Here is a 25,332-nt window from a genome sequence, read left to right as displayed (position 1 = left end):
GTAAGAAAATGATGATGACTATTATTAGAAAAGGTTAAAAAATCAAGAAATAGTTAATCATAAATTAGTACACATAGCCTTCTAGGTGGGAAATGAGCCTATATATAGCAGCAACAGAAGGGGATGCATTCAGTCGTGACTTAGGATTTTCATTTATCAGATTGGTTTAGAATATTAAGACCAAGAATGTTTGGAGAAAGCAAAGTGTGGTGGTTTGAAAGAAAATAGGCTCTAAAGGGAGTGGCATTATTAGGGCTTGCTATCTTGTTGGAGGAAGTGTGTCACTGTGGGGGAAGGCTTTGAGGTCTTTTTGCCCAAGCTTTTCTCAGTGTGACACTCAGACCTCTTCCTGTTGCCTGAAAGATGTAGGACTCTCAGCTACAGCCATAGCACCATGTCTGCCTGCTCTCTGCCATGTCTTGTTGGTGTAGGAGGTCCTTCTGTCTATGTGTTGTTTGTCTTGGTTAATGAATAAAGAAACTGCCTTGGCCTTGATAGGGTAGAATTTAGGTAGGCAGGTAAAATTAAACAGAATGCTGGGAGGAAGAAGGCAGAGTCAGAGAGACACCATGGAGCTGCCAGAGTCAGACATGCTGAATCATTGCAGGAAAGCCACTGGCACTTGGTGATACACAGATTAATAAAAATGGGTTAAATTAAGATGTAAACATTAGTCAGTAAAACCTAGAGCTAATGGGCCAAACAGTGTTTTAATGAATCCAGTTCCTGTATGATTATTTCAGGTGTAAGCTAGCCAGGTGGCTGGGACAAACAAAGAGCCCCCGCTCCTTTTCAAAATCTTGCCGTGATGACAATGGACTGAACCCATGAACTGTACGTGAGCCACCCCAATTAAAAGTTTTCTTTTATAAGAGTTGCCATGCTCACAGTGTCGTTTTACAGCAATAGAAGCCCTAAACAAGACAAACTGAGGTGAAAGCATTTTACTTTTATTGGGAAAACATGTTTCATGAGGGACAATCCAACACATCAAAACATGTACCACAACATTTTAAAATACCTTTTAATATTAGCTAGATTTATACATTAGCAAATCCTATGTTTAAAACAATGAAGATTGGAGTTGGAAAGATGACTCAGTGGTTAAGAGCCCATACTACTATGGCTGAGGATCCAAGGTCAGTTCCCAATACCCATACCAAGAGGATCACAGCTACATGAACCACCAAGCTCCAATAAGTCCACCAAGCTCCAATAAGTCCTATGCCGCTGGGCGGTGGTGGGGCACACCTTTAATCCCAGCACTTGGGAGGCAGAGGCAGGTGGATCTCTGTGAGTTCGAGACCAGCCTGGTCTACAAGAGCTAGTTCCAGGCTCCAAAACTACAGAGAAACCCTGTCTCGAAAAAAACAAACAAACAAACAAAAAAAAAAAAAAACAAGAAGTCCTATGCCTGCCACGAACGCCACAGGCAACTGCAATTACATGTGCATATATGCATAATTAAAACAAAATATAATATTAAAATAAAATAAAACAAATTATATAATGTGAGGCATTTCTTGTTTGCTTGTTTGTTTTAAAATGAGTTCTTGTTGGCCTGAAAGTCTGTGTAGACCAAGCTGGTCTCAAACTCACAAACATCTGCCTGATTTCTGTCTCCCAAGTCTGGGATTAATGGCTTATACCACCATTTCTAGCCCAAATGTGATTTTCTTAAGTTGGATATTTAAATGGTTCTGGGAATGCACATGCTCTTTATTAAGAAAATAGGATAGTTGAGAATTGTATCAACCTATGTTGACCATAGGTTACTAAAATAAAGCAGTTAACAAAAGGCATCTACACTATACACATATTCTTGTAAATACAGTGGACAAATGTTTAACATGAAATTTCTATTATATATCTAGTACATATATGATGAAAATAATAGAATTCAGTTTTTACTAGTTTGAGAATTTTTTTCTTTTCATGGAATGTATGTTGATCTATTAAAACATTAAAAGCTAAAATTAAGACCTTCTGAAGGGATTGATTATATTTAAGAAAAAGAGATTACTCACATAGTTTCTATGGGAAAATTATTATTATTTCTTTACAATATCAGAAACAATCAATATGACTCTAACTGTGCCACAACTTAAGTTATTACATTGCTATACTATGTCTCAGGTAGAGTTATGAATTCTCCACAGTGGAATCTCCTTACCACTTACCTCCCAATGGACACTCAGATAATGACTGACTGTGTGAAAAGTTCCAGTGGCTAAATCCTCATTCTTACAGTGTCCCTGATTTAGTTAGTGGGGTTTTGTTTGTTTGTTTTATCTATCTATCTATCTATCTATCTATCTATCTATCTATCTATCTATCTATCTATCATCTATCTATCTATCTATCTATCTATCATCTATCTATCTTTCTTCTCTCTCTCTCTCTCTCTCTCTCTCTCTCTCTCTCTCTCTCTCTCTCTCTCTCTCTCTCTGGTCAACTTGACAGAAGCCAGTGTTATCTGGAGAAGAGGAACCTTAATTGCTGAAGTGTTTCCACCAGGTAGTTTGTAGGCAAGTTGGGGAGTGGGGTGTTTCTTAATTAAGTTTGATGAGGTCAAGCTCACTCTGAGCTTGCTGCCACTCCTGAGAAGGCCCTCAGCAGAATAAAGAAGCAAGTTGATCAAGACCTGGGGAGCAAGTCATTGTGCAGTACAGTGTTCCTCCAAGGTGTCTGCCTTGGTTCCCAGCTCCAGGCTCCTGCCTTAAGTTCCTGCCCTGACTCATCAGTGATCAATTGTGATCGGGACACGAACCGTTTCTATGTTGCTTCTGGTCCTGGTGTTTACCACAGCAACAAAGACATTAAATCAAGACACCCCCCATCTCTGAAATCCCCCCAGTCTCTCAAAATTGATGGTCTAATTGTTATTATTGGGATGTAACTTGGTAGGATGTTGCTATTTATCTTACCACGGTTGATGTCTTTCTCTTTTGATTTTTATGTAACTGGGGAGTTCTTTGCTGAAAATACGAAAGCAATAATGAGTCGACGTGAAGCTCTTTGTGTCCAGTGTTAACAAATTGTGGTATATCTAAATACGGGCCCATTTTCATAAATTATGACTATGTATTCCTTTTCTGTTTAAAGAAACTATCTTTCAGATGAAGTAATCTGACTATTGCAAAACAACAATTAAGCAGCCTCATATGGGTAAAATGATGGCAAATGGGTTTGTGTTTATAATTTAAAAATTAATGTCAGACAGTTTCAGAAAAGGAAGTCTCCAGTCAGCTATTTACAAGGGGGGTTATTGTTTCAACAAAAGGTGTAATAGGATGATGAATATTTAATATCATGTCATGATATGAGCTAGGTACGCCTACCATTTTGTTATGAAGAATGACTAGACTGTGCAAAGTGCACTTTCCAGACAGTGGAGTCAACACCGGAGAGTAGGTGAAAGGCTTGAACATGTTTCCTTCTCCAGGGAAGCAAGGGGAATTATATAAAATTACATAATCTGTGAGTAATCAACCCTCTCTTCCAGATTTTTTTTTCACCTTCCCCTTCTTGTCCACTCAAACCTTTGCTTGGGTTCAACTGTAGCTTAAAGAAATTTAATATTTGAAAATTATTTGTAGCAGACTCTTAATACTGACATGGTCATTTAGCCTGCATCACCTGGAAGGTTCTAAATGCATAGGTATGTGGAATAATAATATATATTAATGAGTACTTTCAGTTTTTCAGGGAAAAGCAATTATTTTTATTGAAATAAACTTACCTTCAATTTTTATTCATTGAGGATCTCACTTTTCACATTGTAGAGTAATGTAGACCTTAAAAGAGTGTGAGTTCTTGAGAGCCTGGGTATGAGACTCAAAGCAGCAGTCACATAGGATTTTAGGCTCTTTGGTAATCATATATATCTATATCTATATATCTTATATATGTAATCTGTAATTGGAGACTTTGCTTTTGTTTCTGGAACTTCACATCAATAATCAGTTGCTTTGATTTTGATTTTACAGTCATTGTAGTTTATATTTATCGGTGAGAATGAATACAATCGGATTGCTACGTGGGGGTAGGAGATTGTTGTCTTGAACTGTCAGCATTTGCAGTAGTCCAGTCACAAGCTCAAGACAGCTCGGCCTTTTAAGACTTGGCACAAACCTTTGTTTACTGCAGGTCCTTCTCTTGGAACTTGGAGTGTTTAGAAGCAAAGCCAAATATTGTCCCTTTGTCAGAACAATGTGTCTAAACTAACCAGAGTCTGCAGACACGCATAAATCAGTCACAAACCAAACTCTGAACCAAATGTGCAGGGCCTAAGAATAACTCCAGAGCAAAGCCATCCAACATCCTCCTCATTATAATTTCCATGTCTAATTGCCCACAATGAATAAATCATCATGCAGCTGAGTCAAAGCAGACGTAACGATGGCATAAAAGTGGACAATAATTCCTTGGAGTGGAAGCTGAATTATTTGTCTGGTGATGCGGTTCACATCACAAAGGAGGAATGAAATTATCTCCACCTGTGGAAGAGAATGTGTACATGGGCTCATAACTTTCATTCCATATTACAGTCTTCAATGGGAAGTTTATCACAAGTTTGCAGGGAGATCTAATAATTGTGTGATATTAAATTGAAGTTTGTAAGCAGAATTTCATCCAGTACATAGATTCAGAAATATATTTATTTTCTAAAACTGAAAGCTTTTGTGAACAATCGTGTCAGAACAGAGAGTTTTGAAAACATTGATCTTTTTCTAAACCTATGGAAAGATGGTAAGAGACATGAAGAGAAGGTGCACAAATCTACATCTGGAGTTAGTCTGGTAAATATTTTTTTCCATTAAAATGTCATTTATTCTTAACTGCAAAATCTACAGGTCATTTTAGTTTACAATATGATAGCAGAAAATTTTTATTTGAAGGACAAATTGTGACAACAATATTGATGGTTTGATGTGTTTATAATTTTTTAAAGACTTGGTTGTGAAGCAGCTAGGTATTTAAGGTTTTTCCTAAGTTTGAATAAACAGAGTTTGGCTGATCTCCTTTCGAATAAAAAAAGAAAACATTTCTAAGAGTTTCTGGTGACGCGTTTGTGATGTGTTAAGTACAGAATTAAGTGTAGAGTCATACAGCATGCAAGTAGGAATAACGGCTTCCTTTTCCTATGTGCACCATTCTTCCCCTTTCTTTTATTGCTCTGGCTAATATTACAAGTCCTTTAAGGAAAGGATGTTAGTGGACAGAGTGTCCTTCTCGTTCCTCATGTTAGGAGTCTGTTCTCAGTTCTCTAGCTTTGGCATATTCAGCCTTTATTATGTTGAGATACATTCCTTCTATTCCTAGCTTCTTCAGAACTTTTATCATGAAGGGATGCAGAGTGCTGTCAAAGGCCTGTCAATATCAATGAAAATGACCAAGTTAATTTGTTTCTTTAAATATGTTTTGAGGTATATTACATTTATTGAATCATATATACTAATCCATCCTTGCATCTGGGAATGAGGTCATGTTGTCCACAGTGTTTCATTTTTGATGTGTTGTTGAATTCTTTTAGCAAGTATTTTTCTTTTTCTTTCATCGTCTCCATCAGGGAAATTGCTCTCTCTCTCTCTCTCTCTCTCTCTCTCTCTCTCTCTCTCTCTCTCTCTCTCTTTCTCTCTCGTGAGTGTGTGAGTATACATGTGCATCTTTATCTGGTTTAGATATTGGGTTAACACTGGCTTTACAGAAATGTGTTTGATCCATTCAGTCCAGTCACTGATGAGCTTAATTAGTTGATCTGTCTAATTTCTTTATATCTTAATTTAATTTTGGTAGGTTACATATGTCTAGGAATTTACTCATTCCTTATAAATTCAAATGTATTGACATATAATTTTTACAAAGTATGTTCTACTAAGCCTCTGGATTTTATAGAATACCAAGAATATGGTTAGGGGAGAGGGAAGGATTAAAGGGTGGGAACAGTCACAGTATGGTATGGATTTGAATGGATATGTCATTACGAACCCAACCACTTTGTGCTATAAGAAAATACAAATCAATTAGCCAAGGATAAAATGAAAGGAAAAATTGAGTGAAGGAAGGGGATCTAGTGCTGGCTGGGAGGAGAAGGATGAATATGAACGTCCCTTTCCAGAACTCTATTCAGCCACATTCAGTCAGTGTGGTAATTAGAATTCCAAGTTGAGAATCTGTAAGGGAATTGGAATGCTCAGAGCAAGGCTGTTTCCCAGACAATTTTCACAGCCCAGTGGGAGTCCTGAGTCAATGGTTTAAGCTCAGGCTCAGTACAAATTGATGGGGTACTGGGTAAAAAGGAAATAGAGGGAAAAGGGAAGCCATCTAAAAAGACCTCAAAAATCTAACCCAAGATGTTTCTAAAAATTGGCATAATGGGCTGACAGAGCATAGGAAATCCTCTTAACAAAATTAATCATGATGAGCATTGAATGAAACCAACTGAGTTTTCTATTATGCAAACCTTTGTGTGTGATACGAAATCACTATGTATCTGTCAACCAAAAAAGATATAAATCACATGGACATGTTTATAACAATGCGGAACTTCTCTTAATTTTTCATCCAAAACAACAATCAAAGAGAATCAAAATCATCTTGAACATCAGAAAGATTAATAAGCCCGAATTTCTAAGGGAAGTTTTAATAAATCATTATCATCAAGGCTCATAATCGCTTAACCCAAGGAATAAGAAGAAGAAATTTAAATGTCCTCATCGTCTTCCTCCTCCCACCCCTTTTCCTCACTGTGTCTGCAGGAAGTTCTGTTGATTTAAAGGTAAAGGACAGGACAAAGCAGAAATGGACCAATCAGATGAGTGTGTTTTGCCGGGAGTGGGATGTGCAAGTGTCTGAATGTGTGTGTCTCCATGCCCTGTGAGCTCTGGAGTGAGAGAAGCTTGAGTTACTTTTAAAATGATTTGAGGGAAACAAAAGGGAAGGGAACATGAGGAGACCAAAGCTGAAGCTCACAGTCACATTCTAAGTGTGGTTGTAAGCCCATGTTTGCAAGCACACTGTTCCTTCTCTGTTTCTCAGTGCCATATGACGATTGTGTGGCTGACTTAATCCACCCATTGCCTCTGATTCTTTGCCTCTGAAAGGCAGCTAGTTGAAATATTAGCTTCCCAGAATGGTATGTTTTATTTCATGCTTGATTTAATATTTAAATTAATACTACTTTTTGTTTATTTGAAGAAAGAAAAGACTGACGGTATGACTGAACACTTTATGGATTTCAGCATTAAAACAACAGTTAGAATTGTAAAACATCTTAATTATAAAGCTGAAACTGTTTATGAACTTGGGAGCCAGACAATCTGTTTAGATCTTTTCTAAAATACAGATTTTAGAATAAGTAAACAGTATCATGCTTGTAGTGCGTGTCTCTTTCACTCTCTTTCCTAACACTGCATACCAGTGTCACTGAGGACCTCATGGTTCCTTTATTTCCCTGGAGTCAGATCTCAGGTGTAGGAATGCTGTATCACTAGGGTAGGTAAGGGCCCAACAATGTTTCAGTGAAGTGTGGTACAGGTCTGCCACCTTGTGGATAAAGCGACAGTTGCTTTATTCACAACTTTATTCACAATTCATACAAGATAGCAGCATACAATTGTCCTTAAGTATATTTTGTGTTCATTGCTTTTACTTGTAGAGATATACGGATAACTTATGAAAACTGTCATTTTTCTAGTACAAAAAGAAAGATGGAAAAGTGACTTTTTTGATGAATATTTTATACCCCTTTTGAAAATTCTCTAGTTTTCACAATGTGTATATATGAATATAAAAATATTGTATTTTTTTTCAAAAAGAGATAAACAGAGTATAATTTTAGAAAATACTAGAAATAACCTTTAGGCAAAACAGAAATAACTCACGTTTTGACATACATATTTTCTGTACATTTTTCTCATGGTTTGTTTATGTAGTAAACTCATTATTTAAGAAATTGCATCCACATAGATATGCTTACACACTAAACTGTATTTACTTAGACATTAAGAATACAGCCACTGTAATAGTTTTTACCATTACAGACATAACTCTTAAATTTTTAAACATTGCTTTCCATTTTAAGCAATAAATGAGATTATTTAAAATAAACAAAGACTTGTAGGTTCTTGACCATGAAACTTTTCTGATTGTCCAGCTTCTATTTTACCCAGAGCCTCAGGACTTATGAAATGGACATAGGGAATCTATAGCTCACAGGGCATTTCTTCCTCTTCTTCACTGAATTTTGTTTTTTCATCATTTCTTTTGAAGTAGTTAAAGAATACTCAGTGAATAAAATTTAAACTGCGTTGAAGGTACCTATAAATAATTCACAGTCTAGATATATTATTTGTTTTTCTAAAAATTTTGAATTTTTTATTACAATAAAAAGCAAAAAGCAACATTATGACTTCTATCAATCCCCAACTCGACAGGATTTCAACACCTTGAAATATATATATATATATATATATATATATATTAAAAAAACAGATAAAATTTTTTCTAGATTAGACATTATTGTCTTTTAGAGGTGGATCTAGAATATTTGAATATCTGTTGTTACAATTTTATAACATAAAATAAATATTATTTTCGTGGTTTTGTTAAAGTATAAAAACAGAATATCAGAAGTAATTATGTACATGTAAGTTATGGTCTTTAAAAAGCTATACTTTTATTTGAACGCATGTATGCTAAAAATTTAAATTTGTCTTGGTATTTAATATGTATAAGTTCTATTTTTGCTGTTCTTTTTCTAGAATTGAAACATGATATCTTAAATTGTGGCAATATATTAAAGATATAAAGATAACCAGAAATCTTGCTTTGAAGACAGTCCAATAAGCATTGTTACTTAGTGAAAGTTGGAGATCTCTCAAAAAACAATGCTTACTTTACAATTAACAAGTGAGGCGGCATTTAATCCACTTCTATTGATAATATGTATCCCCTCTACATCTCAATATTGTTTTCCCTTCATCATTTAATCCACATCTATTGATAATATATATCCCCTCTATATTGCAATATTGTTTCCCCATATATCAATTTTCTGATACAAGGTAATTAAGTAGCCAAGTATGACCTTGACATCTTGACCTTCTTCTTACTGTTTCTCTGTCACATTGTTTAAGAACCCAGCCAACACCTTTAGCTTTACAACCTTGTACCTTAGTTTTTGCCATTATCTCAGTCCAGTTTTCAGTAAGACGGCCGCATGCATTTGTCACGTTGGCCAGCTCACTGGTAAAGTTTGAAGAGGTTTGCTGGCAGGTTGGGAGTGGCCTGTGGGTATACCACGCCAGTTATCGGAGTACCCTACAGTTCATACTCAATGAGCTTTTGTCTCAGGACCGTCATTCCTCCCAGGCCAAAGCCCACAGTGTCCTAACAGACCATTGTAGGTGTTTTTTCTATTTACAAAATATAATTTTAGTTCATGTACTAACATGTTATAAACCTGTTTTATAGCCATGATAACATTTATCACCTTTAAAAAAATTTCTACTTATTTGTTTGTGCTTTCTATAACCATTCTATTGGGATAACATTTTTTGACATTTATCTGTATTTATAGCATTCTCAGTAAAAGCAAGACACATATAAGAACTGAAAGGATGTGTGGATTAATAGTTTCACAATTAGGAAGCAGGAGACACAGATAGAATCATATCTTTGCTATTGAAAATATCAATCTGAACACTCTTAGCAACACACTATTAACATTGCATCATGTACAACGGAAAATACTCTTAGCCATTCTGCCTGGTTTAAGATGTTATCTTGGAGTCGGTAGTCAAGTATCTTAAAAGTGTTTTTCAATTGGTATATAACTATAAACCAGAACAACTTATCAATAACACTTTACATACAAACACATTTTGCCGTCACTATAATCTATTTGCAGAAAATGTTTTTATATTTTGAGTACAAATTTTGACAACATTTATTATCTGGGTAGAAAACCATATCTGTTCTATAAAGCCATTAGGAACTTTAATTTACTTCCAAATTAAAATGTAAGGTTTTGCAAGAATATATCAGATTATTAAATTTTGCTTTATAACAGATTTACACAAATCACTAATCTAATAAGTGTTAAGCATAGTACTTTTGAAAGGTCTGTCATAGGTTCTATGTTTTTTATAGCTTTTTCAGATCATATTCCATGTATTTTAATCTTTATCAAAGAACCTAGAATAGATCCCAAGTGTCAGAAATAAACATACTAGGAAAGCCAGAGCAGGGAGCAGGTGAAACCACTGTAGTAAGTACTTTAGTGAGTTTATGTGTACCAAATGCCCGCCGGGATATATGGGGTGAAGCAAGATCACTGGAATGGAGTTGCATGTATGTGTGAACCACCATGTGAGTGATGGGAACTGAATACAGGGCCTCTGAAAGGCCCTCAATCTCTCTCAATCACTCTATTTTCTCTCTATTCTCTCAGCTTTACTACTTGCTTTCAAATTCAGTAAATTTCCTCATAAAAAGTTTATTATATATGAAAGTATTCTTAGTTGCCTTATGCAAAATATTTTCCTGACCATATTAAATTGCAGAAACTAATTTCCTTAAGTATACGAAAAACATAGTTTTGAAAAATCTAAAGTTTATTATGATTAAAGTGTTAGATAATATTGATCGTTAAGTATTTAATGACTGATTTCAAACATCTCATACATGGCATGCTTTTAATATTCACTTTCCTAGAAATACTACTACAAAAGAGAAATAAACTAGAAAAGTTCACACAAAAATTAAACTTAATGAGGTACACACTGATTATAAAGATTAAGAAATGGTCTAAAATGTTTCTGTAAATTATACTCCACTGTGCAGTATTTCTGCAAACTAAGTAGATATTTCTACTTTTATAATAATGATACAAATGTATGTTTTCTGTTCTCAACATCACACTGAACATTTTTATTTGCTATCACTGCCCATCACGTCTTCCTGATTCTCTGTTCATATTTCATACCGCATTGAAGTTCTAATTTTCACTCCCATTACCTAAATGTGCATTGTATTCTGGAAATTAGTTATTATGCTGTCACCAGACTATGCAAATCACATTCAGACTAGAGACATTCTCTCTCTGTCTCTGTCTCTCTGTATGAGAGGATGAAAAGAATATGTATTTTCTTATTTTCTTGATGTTGTTGAAGATCAATTTTCTGTTGCTTCTGGATTTCTATATCTTTTATTTTTACATAACCTAAAGTGTTGTTATGAGTTCTGTTTAATATATATTTTCTCTCAATAGTACTTTCCATGCATATTTAAAAATATACTCACTTTGATTAATGACTTGTATAGTAAATTTAAATTTATGCATGTAGAATTGCTGCATAAAGCATGCAAATGCCTAGGGAAAGTTCATGAACTTTTCTAAGTCTCATGTACTGGAGACAATGGAGTCTCCATCTCCTCTGGTAAGCCCAACCTCCAGTAACCAAAAGTAATGGTCATTGTGGCAACCTTTCTGAGAAGCAAGTGACATGTCTTATTAAATGCACATCCTAACTTCCATCGTGGTCCCACTTTCAGGGATCATAATGAAGTGAAAGGCACCAGATATGACTTTCTTCCTTTTCATGGTCTCTCTCTCTCTCTCTCTCTCTCTCTCTCTCTCTCTCTCTCTCTCTCTCTCTCTCTCTCTCTCTCTTTTCTTCCCTTAGCTCCTTGTGAAGGCAACACGTTCTTCTGCCACAGTAACATGTGTATCAACAACACGCTTGTCTGCAATGGGCTCCAGAACTGTGTGTATCCCTGGGATGAAAACCATTGTAAAGGTAATGGAAACAGAGCAATAGAGTGGGAAGGAGCTGTTTCTGCAGCAGTCATACAAAACAGAGGGTGTGGTTTTGTCTGTCTTTGTGTATGTCTTATAGTCAGTTTGTAAATAGTCTCCCTCTTGATTCCTCAGTTTGTCCCGAGATTTCCTCATTCATACTGAAAGAGACTCTCCTTACAGTTTAGGACACTCACTACAGAGACCTGAAGAGAATTTGGGGAGCCAAAGGGAGAGAAGAGTAGCTACCAGTTGAGAGTCTCACTTCTCTATGACACCTTTATATTTTATTACGTTTCTTTTATTTTTCTTTATTCCTGCTTTTTACAATGCACTTTTTTGCACATAGTATAGAGATAAAATATTTGGAAGGATCATTTCTGACTTCAATTGAAATTTTTAAAAATTATTTTTTTCTGCCCTATGAAATAGTTCCCAGCATCCCTGCCCTGTGAGCCAACCCATAACCAACCTATAGTTATTTAAATAGGACTTGTCTGGGTTATGCTCCAGTTTAGTTAACATGAAAAAAACAATTCATTGTTAGAGTCAAATGTTAATGCCAATTCAAAGGAAGATAAACATGGAACACATTTCTGTAACATAATTAATAAAAACCCAGAGACAGATATTGGGGTTCAACCTGAAGAACATAAAAAACAAAACAAAAAGACAAAAAAAAAACCAACCAGCCACTGGCTCTTACCTCTTCCTCAATCAGAAATATAACTCTGTATCTGAGAGCTGTGTCCTCCCATCTTATATTTCTGTCTAGTTTTGGGATTAAAGGCGTGTACCGCTACTTCCCGGTTTCTATGGCAAACTAGTGTGGCTACTAGGAGTAAAGGTGTGTCTCCATTGTATGGTCTGTAAGGCTGACTGGTGGGACTCTTTTACTCTCTGATCTTCAGGCATGCTATATTTATTAAACACAAATGAAATATCACTGCACATTCCCACTTAAATTTTAGGATGATCCATCAAAATACTTTCTGCAAAGAGAAGCAGGGAAAACCTGCTCAGTATCCATTGACCTAATGAGTCAGTAAGAGAGTTTATGCAATGAAAACTATTTTGAAAATTAGTGTTAGTCATGAATTCAATCTAAAGAACCCCCAGTGAACGGCTAGGAAATTTAATGTTTTCTGAATCATCCCACACCTTAGTGTTAGGGGGTAGCCATCAACATTAGTTTGTTGCATGCAAAAGAATATAATAAAAATATCAAAATAAGAGGACGATCGTGAAAATTTATTATAAAAATACACCGTTTCTTTTCTAGAAAGTAAAATCATCTTTGAAAATCTTAGCTAATCTTCTTGTGATAGCAAAGCTTACTTCTTATGACAGCTCATAATTTACTGGGGTTGGCTCTCTGTCTCAGCATATCATATAGCCTAAAGGAATGTTCCATCTGTCCTTGAAATGAATACACATCTGATCTGTGGATAGTATTTTATGTCTCCACATCTGGTATACTCATAAAGCATTGTATAAGTCCTTTCTTTTCTGTCTCTTCTCCAGGACTAAAAGAATATATTATCATTTTCTGTATCACATAATATTGAATGACCTATTTTCTACCTACATTAGTAAAACTTTCATTTCACATGTCTTTGAATTCATGAGTTTTCATACCATCCCCAAAATAAACTTCCTTAGAACATTTGATAATCTAAAGGTTTTGGAACATTTTTCTTGTCTTAAAGTGTATTTGTTTGCATCCTACTTTCTTTGAATGTCTTTCTACACTTCTTTCTTTAGCTCATTCTACTTTCTATATAGGAAATGTTTACTACTATTGATGTATAATTTAATATTAATTTTTATCCATTCTAACTGTCTCTGTTGTTTCATTATGTTATTTAATCCATTAATCTATAATGCTCTATTTTCCATGTTGGGTTCATACTGTTTGTCATGTTTTGTTTTCATAGGTTTCATATATTTTCATCTTTTATAGTCTCTTTTACCCTAAGAAGAATATATTTTACTGTTACATTTCCTTTTTAGTGTTTTTCAATATTTTCTTGATTTATTTTTTCTGTGTTGTTTTAGGGGCTTAAAACACATGTTAACTTTTCAGTATATTTTCTTCTTTTTTTTAGGCTGGCAATTCTAATGAAATATAGAATTTTTCCCTGTGTGTATGTATATATAAAATAGTCATGTATATATACATACATATATAAACATTTTATACAGATTTCATCCATCATTTTACACATTATACTTATGTATCTTACAACCTCAACAGAACATTGTAATAAGTACTCCATTGTATCATTCTATTTTCAGGATAGAAACGGAATAAGGGCAGACTATATCAGCACTCTTTGCTATAAACTCTTTCTGCTTGTTGTTTCTGTTTCAGGGAATTATATTTGGAGATTTTCCTTACTAATGTGTCCTCTTTTGGTGTAAGCAATGGTTTCACTCCCAGAAAACTCAATTCTACTACTGTTACCAGAAACCATGTTTCTACAAAGTGTAGGCTCTATAATACAATGATGCACAGAGCTCACTGTGTTTTTTTAAGAAACAAATTAATTGAGTGTGAAGAAAAAAATCTTATGAATTTTATGTATACTTATGTATGTCCATCTCCCTTTCTTGTCTTTCCTGCCTCCTTCCTTCCCTCCTTCCCTTCCTCCTTCCCTCCTTCCCTCCCTCCCTCTCTCCCTCCCTCCCTCCCTCCCTCCCTCCCTCCCTCTCTTCCTTCCTTCCTTCCTTCCTTCCTTCCTTCCTTCCTTCCTTCCTTCCTTCCTTTCCTCCTTCCCTTCCTCCTTCCCTCCTTCCCTTCCTCCTTCCCTCCTTCCCTCCTTCCCTTCCTCCTTCCCTCCTTCCCTCCCTCCATCCCTCCTTCCCTCCCTCCCTCTCTCCCTCCCTCCCTCTCTCCCTCCCTCCCTCCCTCTCTTCCTTCCTTCCTTCCTTCCTTCCTTCCTTCCTTCCTCCTTTCTTCCTTCCTTCCTCCTTCCCTTCCTCCTTCCCTCCTTCCCTTCCTCCTTCCCTCCCTCCGTCCCTTCCTTCCTTCCTTCCTTCCTTCCTTCCTTCCTTCCTTCCTTCTCATTTGCCATTGCCCTGGCTTGCTTATGTGCCAGTCAAAGACCTATTAGTCAAAGGCCAGTCCTGTAATTATTGATTCTTTTTTTAATGTAGTTAAATTTGATGATTATTTTTTTTTTCAGTTTTTAAAGCAATATTACTAGATAGTGAATTTAGGTGTAGAGTTATTTATGTGATCTTTAATTTTGATTTTGCTTGTAGTACTTTTAGTCTGTGAGCACTTGCTTCTCTGACCTCCAATGACCATCAATCACATCATAATCTGTATAGATCCTTTCTTTGGGTGTATCAATACCCCTTTGCTGATTTCATTATTTTCTTTTCCTCCATATTTTCAAAAGCTCTTCTAATTGTATAAGTCTGAATGTGTCTTTTACATTTATTCTGCTTGAATCTTTTTGAATTTGAATATGAATTTTATCATTTATATAGGAAGTTTTAAACTTTTGATTAAAAGTAGTTATTCTATGCTTCTCCTTATGTGCTTTTGGCTGATTATTTGATACACTTTTCTGTTGCTATGTTCACTTTTCTGCATATTTTTTCCCAGAAGTTTTTTTCCTCCATCTCTGGCTTTGCAGAAGGAGCCTGTGGCTTTATGTTCAACTTGCCTGAAATACAGCAGATGATTTGGAAGAGGGAGAGAGTCATTTCTTAAATCCCGTAGATGATCACTCTTTCTGGAGAATTCTCACACATTTACTTTTATTTTTACAGAATGGATTAATTCTTTTCATACCTCTGCACGACTGACTATCTGCAATTATCCTTTGAAGCTTCTGTACATGTAGGCTATTCTTTCCTGAGCACATTTTCTCTCTCATGCCTGTGTTCTTTTCTCATAGATGCCTACTGGCTATCCACTGATAGGAAAATGCCCACACCTTCATTATACCAGAGTTTTCCTGGTCAATTTTTATAATAATTTTTGTTTGAGGAAAATATGTGCAAGTTCTTATGCTTCCATTCCAAAATATCTGCTGTGGTTGTGTTTTGAATTATTCTCAGTATCAAAATGTTGAGGTTCCTATAAGTTCAGTTTTCCCTGTCAAGCAGCAATAAAGAAAGGCAGAGACATTCATTTCTGGTTTGAGATTTAGAGATTCTCTTATGACTAAGAGGAGAAAATAAATTAGAGTTCAGGAAATTATCACATCTTTACAAAATGACATTTTATAAGTATTATGCAAATTTTAGCAGGTATATCTATTTGTACACACATAATACAAATATGTATACAGGTATGCATTCAAAGTAGGAAGTGAACAATAAGATAGTCATTTTTATAGATGAAAAATAGAGGCCTTGTGAGAACAGAACTTTTATTTTGAAGCATTGTTGTGTGGTCATTTAGGGTTGTGAGAGTTGTATGCTCAGCCCATTTTGTTTTAAGTTTTGGATTTACATTTGGAAGGCGATATTAACGTGTGGTGGGTTGTTTCTCCTCTTGTCTGTCTGTTGTTTTCACTCTCTCCTACCTACAGAAAAGAGGAAAACCAGCCTGCTGGATCAGCTGACCAACACCAGTGGGACGGTCATTGGCGTGACTTCCTGCATTGTGATCATCCTTATTATCGTTTCTGTCATTGTACAGATCAAACAGCCTCGTAAAAAATACGTCCAAAGGAAGTCAGACTTTGACCAGACCGTTTTCCAGGAGGTGTTTGAACCTCCTCATTATGAGTTATGTACGCTCAGAGGAACTGGAGCCACGGCTGACTTTGTAGATGACTTTGAGAATTACCATAAACTGCGGAGATCATCTTCCAAATGCATCCATGACCATCACTGTGGATCCCAACTCTCCAGCGCAAAAGGCAGCCGCAGTAACCTCAGCACAAGGGACGCTTCCATCTTGGCAGAGATACCCACCCAGCCAGTTAAGCCCCTCATCCCACCCGTGAACAGAAGGAACATCCTGGTCATGAAACACAACTACTCGCAAGATGCGGCAGATGCCTGTGACATCGATGAAATTGAGGAGGTGCCCACTACAAGCCACAGGCTATCCAGACATGAGAAATCCGTTCAGCGGTCAGTATCCATAGATTTTTGATGGCAGCCATTAACTGAAAACGGAAATGATCCCACAGCATTGTGTTCTAGTCTGTCTTCATGCTCATTATCCCACTGAATAATAGTTGAAACCAGTGTCCTCCTTTCCCCCTTCTTTCTCTTCCTAGTGTTTTCTCTTTGTTTTATATCCCATACATGTGCATGATGACACATGTGCTCACAGACCAAAGATATTTTGTTTATTTCATATATATATATATATATATATATATATATATATATATATATATACCATTTCTACAGAGCATGGGACACTTCATTTAGAGTAGAGATTTATGTAACCAATATGCCTCCACATGGTCATAGTTGTTTCTGTGGTCAATATATTTTAGGACATAAAATAATATACTAAAACTGTTGCCTTACCAAGATAACTATACTATCTTATTGAATATTTTTAATTCAAAAATAAATAATTTTGCAATAGAAATTTATTTTGGTAAGAAAATAAAAGTATATTTTCTCCATATAATATAATATTTAGATTACAGTTATATTTTATAACATTGAATGAGAGAATATTATAAATTTCTATTTAAATATAAAAAATTTGGCGACATTTTATTCATTTTTCATTTATACATATATAAAATATTATGTGTTACAGTTAATATTTCTAAAATGAGCAAAAAATATTTAGGTAGAAAATTTGGATTTAGTAACTATTTTCAAAATTCTAATATACATCTAGATTAATTATGCTATGTTTTTCATGTTTACTATAATTTATCTAATTACATAGAATTTATGAATTTTTTCATTAAATCTAAAATATCTAAGTTGATTTAATATATTCATGCATGCTGATGAAATTCCACTATTTTCATTGCTTTATTAACTTTAAGTATGCTTTTAAAGTAAATATATGTATTTATATTTTGTGCAAATATTACTTTGTTGAATGAAATAGCCATAACATTCCAGGTTCTGCCTCATTGGGTCTCTAAGCAAACATGAATCTGAATACAACACAACTAGGGTCTAAAACGCAAACTCAAGGTAAGCAAACGCCCTTGACTCCTTCAACCCGTTGTCTGTTTTGTTCTGTTTTGTTGTAACTGTCTTGCAGTGTGTTAAAGAATGTTTTATTTATCCCTTATTTCTTAAGCTGTGATTCTCATGGCACTTCATATTTAGAAGTGTAATGGATGCAATCATAATGGAGTGATTATTCTTAGTATACATGGCTTTATGACAAATTTTAGCATTCTTCAATCAAGTATTGTTCAACTACAGAATAAACTAATATTTTCTTTGTAATACAAAGATCATAAAACCAATTAACTGTCTTCCAAAGACTGGCTTGGGAAACCTATGCTTTTAAAAAATTAAAATGAAACAAGTTTCACTCTTAAAGTCACTGAAGTGAATGCATTTGACTTGCAATTGCTGACATTGTTTGGCTATATTCTGTTCAAACATAACACCAAGTATTTGGCAGTATTTATACAATGTTTGTGCTTTTAATTTTGCATGATTATTTAGCTTATCTCTTCAAAATTAAATGTGGCATGCTGATCAAATTTTATGAAATAAAATTTGAATGTCTTGTGTTTTAAAGGCCCCATAACCTTCAGTTGTCTACACGTGCATTTTATCTGTCCTGAACGGTCACAGAGGCCTCACATCTTCACTTGGCAGTCTATGTTTATTTTACTCTAACTCCTCTCCAATTGAATTTGATTCACAGCTAATCTCCTCCAAACTCTTCGAGCCTATCAACTGTTCTTGAATTAGGAGAACGCATCCCATGCTCAGTATGACCTTAATAAGCTGGTGTGTCTGTTGCATCTTTTCCTTGGGGGAAAAATCTTTTAACTGTGCTTTATTTCCAGAGAATTATTTATACAAACATGGGGACTGTGAAGAGAGTTCTGTAGTGCATTGTGAAAAGTGGACATATTTCTAAGTTCATTCCACTGCCTTTACCCAAACTTAAGAGTTACAGATCTGTGTTGTTCCTTCGGCAAGACACCCCTGCTGCTCACAATGCTGTGTCCATTTCCTGATTTGGTTGCTGGTCACCAAGTGCTCCTTAGATTTTAAATACATTCTAAGATTTATGGAAACTTGAAGAAGAAATTAGTTCCTGATTATGACTACCCCAGCTTTATTTATCACTTTCACTTTTATTTGTATGTTGTTCAAGTCATTGTTCCATGATTGTACCTGTGTGATCTGTGAGGAAAGCTACAACTCTGGGTGAACCTTGTGTTACATGCGTACTGTTTTCATTATATAGACTGCTTGACACCAGTGCATTCCTGCGTGACTTTGAACATACTGCAATGGAAAATGCAAAGGTGGATCATGGAAACCCCAGCTAGAGGTCCAGTGGATTGTACACACCTGTTGTGTCATCATAATTAAATGCAGTAAAACAATGAGTAAAATCCAGATTGCAATAAGACAAATCTCTCCCCTCTCTCACTCTGTCTTTCTCTGTCGTCCCCTTGTCATTTCTGTGTACCCCTGGTTTCCTTTTTGCTTTTATCAATGGAAGATACCAAGTTTCATAAATGCCTTTTTGAAATGAGGTATTTTACTAGTCACACCGTACAAAAGAATTTTGTTTGATTAAGCACTTAGCAATATGACTGAATTGACAGTTTGAGAAAATACCCTGCATGTCAGTACTGGATATTTAGGTTGGAAAAAAAATGTCCTCTTTATTAGACATTGTACAAAGCATGCATTCTCAAATATTGCTGTTACTCTTCCATTTCTTTGTGTCATATGCTTGCTACTTGTAACTTTTATATAAATATATATAAAAATGTATAATAATTTTCTAATTTGAGTTAAGAGAAATGCTTTCTTCTGTTGTGATAAAAAGCAGAGTTATATGAGCACATGTTTTATTAATATCAACTCTTCCCACACTCTAGATTATAAGATATAAGTTAATATTGAGGCTTCCCTAGATATTTGATTTCTAACATCTTATGAATATGTTTTCCTTTTATATTAGGAGTCTTTCTAAGTCAATCCTTCAAAATTATAGAGTGTCTTATGACTACACTATGCCATTCTTACTTATCCATACACACATGGGCCTATATGCTTAATGGTTACAATAAGTTTCATAAAGAAAAGCTAAAACTCATAGTATACCTATGTTCTGTTGAATTCTATGACCCCCATAAACAGTGAATGGATACCTTTTCAAATAAAGGATTCATAGTCTTTGAAAATGAATTGTGAAAACTACAGTTATAATAAATCTGCTTACTCTCTTCAAAACAACCAGATTCTCAAGAATAAAATAATTGGAACCTTCAAATAGCAAAGAAATCTGGTTGACTACAAATGCTGCGAGCATCTGGAGCAAGCTTTATGGTCTAAGTGGATATTCCTTGTCATATGCCCTATTAGGAAGCCAATTCCTTATGCGTTAGAAGATAAACAAAAGTAAATATCAAGTAAATGGACATAAAGTAAACGGTTCTAGAAAAACTAAAGAAATACAGAAATTCTTGAATATTGGAAATGTGATTAACTTGCCTTGTAGAGTACTTGCCACACAAGGACATATGTGCCAGGTGGGTTTGGTGGTCTATGTGTAATCCTGGCTCTCTGAAGACAGAGAAGGGCATTCCCAGGGCACACAATCTAACTCAGTGGTTCTCTGCTTGTGCATTACAATGCCTTTGAGGGTCAAACAACCTTTTCACAGGGGTTGCCTAATATCGTTGGAAAAGACAAATGTTTACATCACAATTCGTAACAGTAGCAAAATTACAGTTATGAAGTAGCAACAAAAATAATCTTATGGTTGGGGGAGGGTCAACACGAAATGAACAATTGCATTAAAAGGTCCCCAAGCTGGGAAGGTTAAGAAACACTTGTCCAATTAACCAGCTGAATGGGAGAGCTCACCAAGTGACCCCTTCTTAGTAAATGCTGTAAAGACTGAGTGAGCATGATACTCACTGTCAACTTCTAGTCTCCACACACAAGTGGGCATGCACACACACACGCATGCACTCATGTGCACACACACACACACAAGCAACGCATGAAGTTATGTGTACATAAAATAAAATAATATTAATATTAAAAAGATAATTTCTTTGAAGTAAGTTGACAACTTGTCCAACAAGAAACTGCACCAAAATAACAAATCCTATCTTTCTTTAGCAGGATGCATACTTTACACCTATCACTTGTGATAAAATTCACCTTTTCATGTTTGACTAGTCAATTTATTTGTTACCATATGTAACTTTGTGTTCATTAATTCAAATTTGGCCTCCAAGATTATAGTTTAAATTAGTTACCTTGTTTTTTATTGTCTAAGCTCTATAGAAATTCCTAGTGGACAGTAATATTTTTGAATGAATAATGTCACACTTGGTATCTATGACATGATGTGTTTCATTACACAATGAAGATAAGAAGATAAATGGATAAATCACCATTTGCCTGTTGAGTAAGCTTACAGATTTTCTGGTTCTTTAAAGATCTACAAAATGTTGCTGGTCTGCTTATTCTATGCTTAAATGCATTTAATACCTCAAATCCACTGAACAACAGACACCATTTTAGATATCAAATTGAATTAAGCATGATAACAAGAATGGGTGACTAGCATATCTATCTTTGATATATAATTTCTTTATGGGAAAATAATTTCTCTTGGAGGATGGGCCTCCCGTTGGATGCTGATCACATGGTCTACAGGCATTGGTTGTTCAAGGGACGAGATGCTGACGTCACTGTCTAGAGTCCTACAGGCCTGTTATTGTCCCTATGAGAAATGCTAAGTCTTAAATCTTGAAGTGCAAGAATCAAAAAAAAAAAGAAAGAAAGAAAAGAAAAGCTACAAGGTAAATTTTTGAGCTCCCTACTTGTGCCTTCAGAGAATCCAATCCAATTTTGAAATTTGTCAATATATTAAAATTACCTATTAAATAACTACATTAAACTTTACCACTTGAATATCAACCTTTGGACAACCTTCAAAAATGGTGGTACTTACAACAAAAGGAAGGAGTGGTTTAAAACTATCAAGCTCAGCAGTTAGCAATATTTTATTCTCAAAGCTAATTCAAATAAACTAGCAGCATAAGAGCTACATTGATTCAATGAGATGTTTTCAAGTACATCACTATGTGAATTTGGTGAAACTGCTGGTTTTGATTCAAGTGTTTGTATTCACCTTTCAGAATCTTGGTGGTCTTTTATTTTTACACAGACAACCCATGAAGACCTGAGTTACGCTTTTTACTTCTCCTCAAGTGCAAACATTCTGACTTTGAATCTGAATTTTTCTGCACCTGATTTTATACACATTTAGATTTTATGCATCATTTCACAAAATAGACATGATATTTGATTTTTCTCAGCTTATTTTAGTCAGATAATTAAAATGTGCAGAAAACATAATTGGAGATCAATGTCACTAGGCCTTTAAATAAAATTCAACACCATCCTGGAGATGCTGAATCTTTCATTAATTTTTGTTCTATTAAAAAATTTTCAGAGCAATAAATGATTAAAAATTCTTCTTATAAATATTTTAAGTTTGGCCTTCAACATCATTTGAACATCTCTTAAGTTTTATGTTAGTTTCTATGTTCCCCACAGGAAGTCAAGATTTCCTCATGTTACAAGTTTTATTCCTTTTATATTTAAATCAAGAATGGATTTACCTGAACTCATATATTGAAATAAAGTCAAATAATATGATTCTGAGTCTACATCACCTTTGTCAAACAAAAACAATGCAACGGTGTTTGATAATGGAGTAAATGATACCATCTAGTTTGAATAATAGCAGTTCCCAAAACTGGAGGGGAGTTGAAAAAAAGAATTATTTAAAATTGATCTGTATCCTAAATGAATTTGATGTGGATAGTGAGTTTCTTTCCTGTCTAATTTGAACAGAAGGGTGAATGGCTATGTGTATTTTCCTCAATTAAACAATTTCTATTTATCACATCATGATGAGAAAAATACAGCCAAAAATTTTTTAGATATGTAAAGAATAAAATTAATGGAACTTAATTACTAGTTTCTTATCTATTTAACTTTTCTTATACCCCCTTTAAGGATTGGAGAAATACATGGCAAAAATAAAGGGATGTGATTTTATCATTAATCCAGATCAATAAGTCCAACACAACTTTTAATTAAGAATTACAGCTATTCATTTTTTAATAAATTCAGATTTTACTAAAGTTCTTTTAATTAAATTATATTATTTCAGTAAATCTAGCAGTGTAACCACGGCAAGAAAAAATAATGCCAAGCTCATAATTCACTATGTTCCTTGTGACACCAGGTTATATGCATTCTGGTATTTTCTTAAAGAGAAAACATACCTCCATTTCCTTATGTTAGAAAACAAGAAAATAAAGGCAACCATCATCATGTTTCTGTCATTTTCTTGGAGGATTTAGGAAAGTTCCTTATTCTGGTCTACCATCATGTCCACATCGTCACTTTTCTATTCAGTGGCCACATGTTCACACAATCTTCATTTTTTTGTACCCATCATCTTTTTTCTCTTTAACCAGTGAGCCATGATACTATCCAAAACTGTTCGGGGGTCTCTTCTAATACAGAGAGTCACTTGAAAACTAAATTAAAATTAACACTGACGAGCAAGTGTGATGTGTAAGTCATTAAAAATAAACACATTCCTCTTATATCACATTATTAACCTTGGACTCTATTCACTCTGTTTCCCTTGAGGTTAACTTTATATCAGCATTTCTAGATTTTCTTGTCTGTGCAATCTATGTGACAAAACCTCTACTTCAGTACATTGGGGATGAAGATAATGATGGAGATTGGTGGAGGAATGGTTCTTAGAACTGCAGAAGAAAACTATTCACATTGTTTTTTTACCATGTGGCCCATCTTGAACCACAAGTTAGATTTTCCTGGGTCCGAATCCTCTGTACAACAAGAAAACATGGTTGGCTGTAAAGCAAATAGATGATAATGGATAATGGAGAAGTAAGAAGTTGATTAGAATAGCATTTTCTTAGGAACTCTATAAAGTGTAGGCTACCTAAGCAGACAGAGAAGGGGACCATTACCAACAGATGCAGAGAAACATTTGTGTTTAGAGTGATTAGGTAAAATACAGACTGGAAGACGTCCTACTTGAGTTGGATGGTAAGTAACGAAGGGCTACAGAAAATATAGTTCAAAGAATAGATGAGGTTGATGTGGTTTCTGAGTATAGTAGGTGCTGACCAAAGAGTTTATCTTTTGTTCAACGGTGATGATTTTAGTACATTTTTGGAAAAGTATGAAGGGAAACTTCTCTAAAGTCAGTATTTTCTAAGTAGAATGCAAGATGGCTCCTAGTAAATTGAATAAAAAAGGGAGAAATAAGACATTAAAAGTAACAGATGGTCAGAAGGGCAGGAGTATGTCTCGCCACCATACTTATTTTCTACAATATATTATTTCCATGGTTATGATTAGTGAGAAAACACAGACACATGACAAATCCCCTTCTGAGTGAGTGATTCGGGTGGAATCTTCTCATGGTTGTATGGAAACATGGTTCTGGGTGTGAAACCACCGCAAATAGTGTGCACTGTAAGCAATTGAACTATCAAGGAAACTGGAGTGGTTTTGCAACTTTTGTAAGATTGTGTGAGACTTATGAGTTGTCCTACCAAATAGACTAACTGCTGCGGTGTTTTCACCAATGTGCAAATAAAACTCTGTTAATTGGTGTACTCATCAAGAGAAATTGGAGCATATTTATATTACCCCACAATTTTGTGTTTACTCATCTGTAAAATGTAGATTATAAAAAGCTTCTTTTCACATGAAAGTGTGTGAAGACCAAATGATCATTCACTGGAAAATATTTTTTTATATTCTATGATTCATTGTAAAAATAAACCATTTTTCCTAAATTCTGTGTAAATTTCATTGTGTAATTGACACGGTGTCAGCACATCTATAAAGAATAGCCATGAAAAGACATTAGCATCTCTTACCTAGATAAAACATGTGACTTACAAAAGCCATTGAATCTGATGTCCTTTGTATGTTATTTTCTCCAGGACATCTTTTTTTCACACCTCCATATTAAAGTCTTTTTATCACTATGAACAGTCATGGCACCGGGGAAGGGGAATCCTATTTTTGACTATAGACAGTTATTTCACATATATACAAACAGATAGCTGGGAAGAAAAGTATAGCCTCATAGCCATAGTCTTAATGTTAAAATATAATATACTGCAATAAAATATTTTCCAGAGGTCCAAATTTTAGTTGCGTTTATTACTATACATGTGTTCCTTAAGAAACCCTTGTAAGCTTTTCATTTTCACCTTGTAACACAGAGAAAGATAAAGCTACTGAAGAAAGTGCTCACAACCAATGGCGTGAGTAAAATAACAACACAAGAG

General features: G+C 34.9%; 1 protein-coding gene across 4 annotated transcripts in view; it reads left to right on the top strand.

The window, feature by feature from the left end:
* Neto1 (neuropilin and tolloid like 1) overlaps positions 1–20,135 on the top strand; it is a 94,882-nt gene extending 74,747 nt beyond the window's left edge. Inside the window, exons 8-11 of one of the 4 annotated variants that reach the window (XM_075968117.1) lie at positions 11,691–11,804; positions 16,354–16,903; positions 17,870–17,944; positions 18,636–20,135. In XM_075968117.1, the coding sequence (XP_075824232.1) occupies positions 11,691–11,804; positions 16,354–16,903; positions 17,870–17,930 (725 nt within the window). In that variant the 3' untranslated portion in view covers positions 17,931–17,944; positions 18,636–20,135. Of the gene's footprint in view, positions 1–11,690; positions 11,805–16,353; positions 16,904–17,869; positions 17,945–18,635 lie in introns of those variants that run through there. The other 3 variants (XM_075968118.1, XM_075968119.1, XM_075968120.1) reach the window with 3 other exon arrangements.
* Positions 20,136–25,332: the final 5,197 nt, after the last annotated feature.

This window comes from Microtus pennsylvanicus, chromosome 4, assembly GCF_037038515.1.
Source record: "Microtus pennsylvanicus isolate mMicPen1 chromosome 4, mMicPen1.hap1, whole genome shotgun sequence".
NCBI classification, from domain to species: Eukaryota; Metazoa; Chordata; class Mammalia; order Rodentia; family Cricetidae; genus Microtus; species Microtus pennsylvanicus.
The sequence above is the reverse complement of the archived record's forward strand: the minus strand, read 5'-3'. Positions and strand labels throughout refer to the sequence as shown.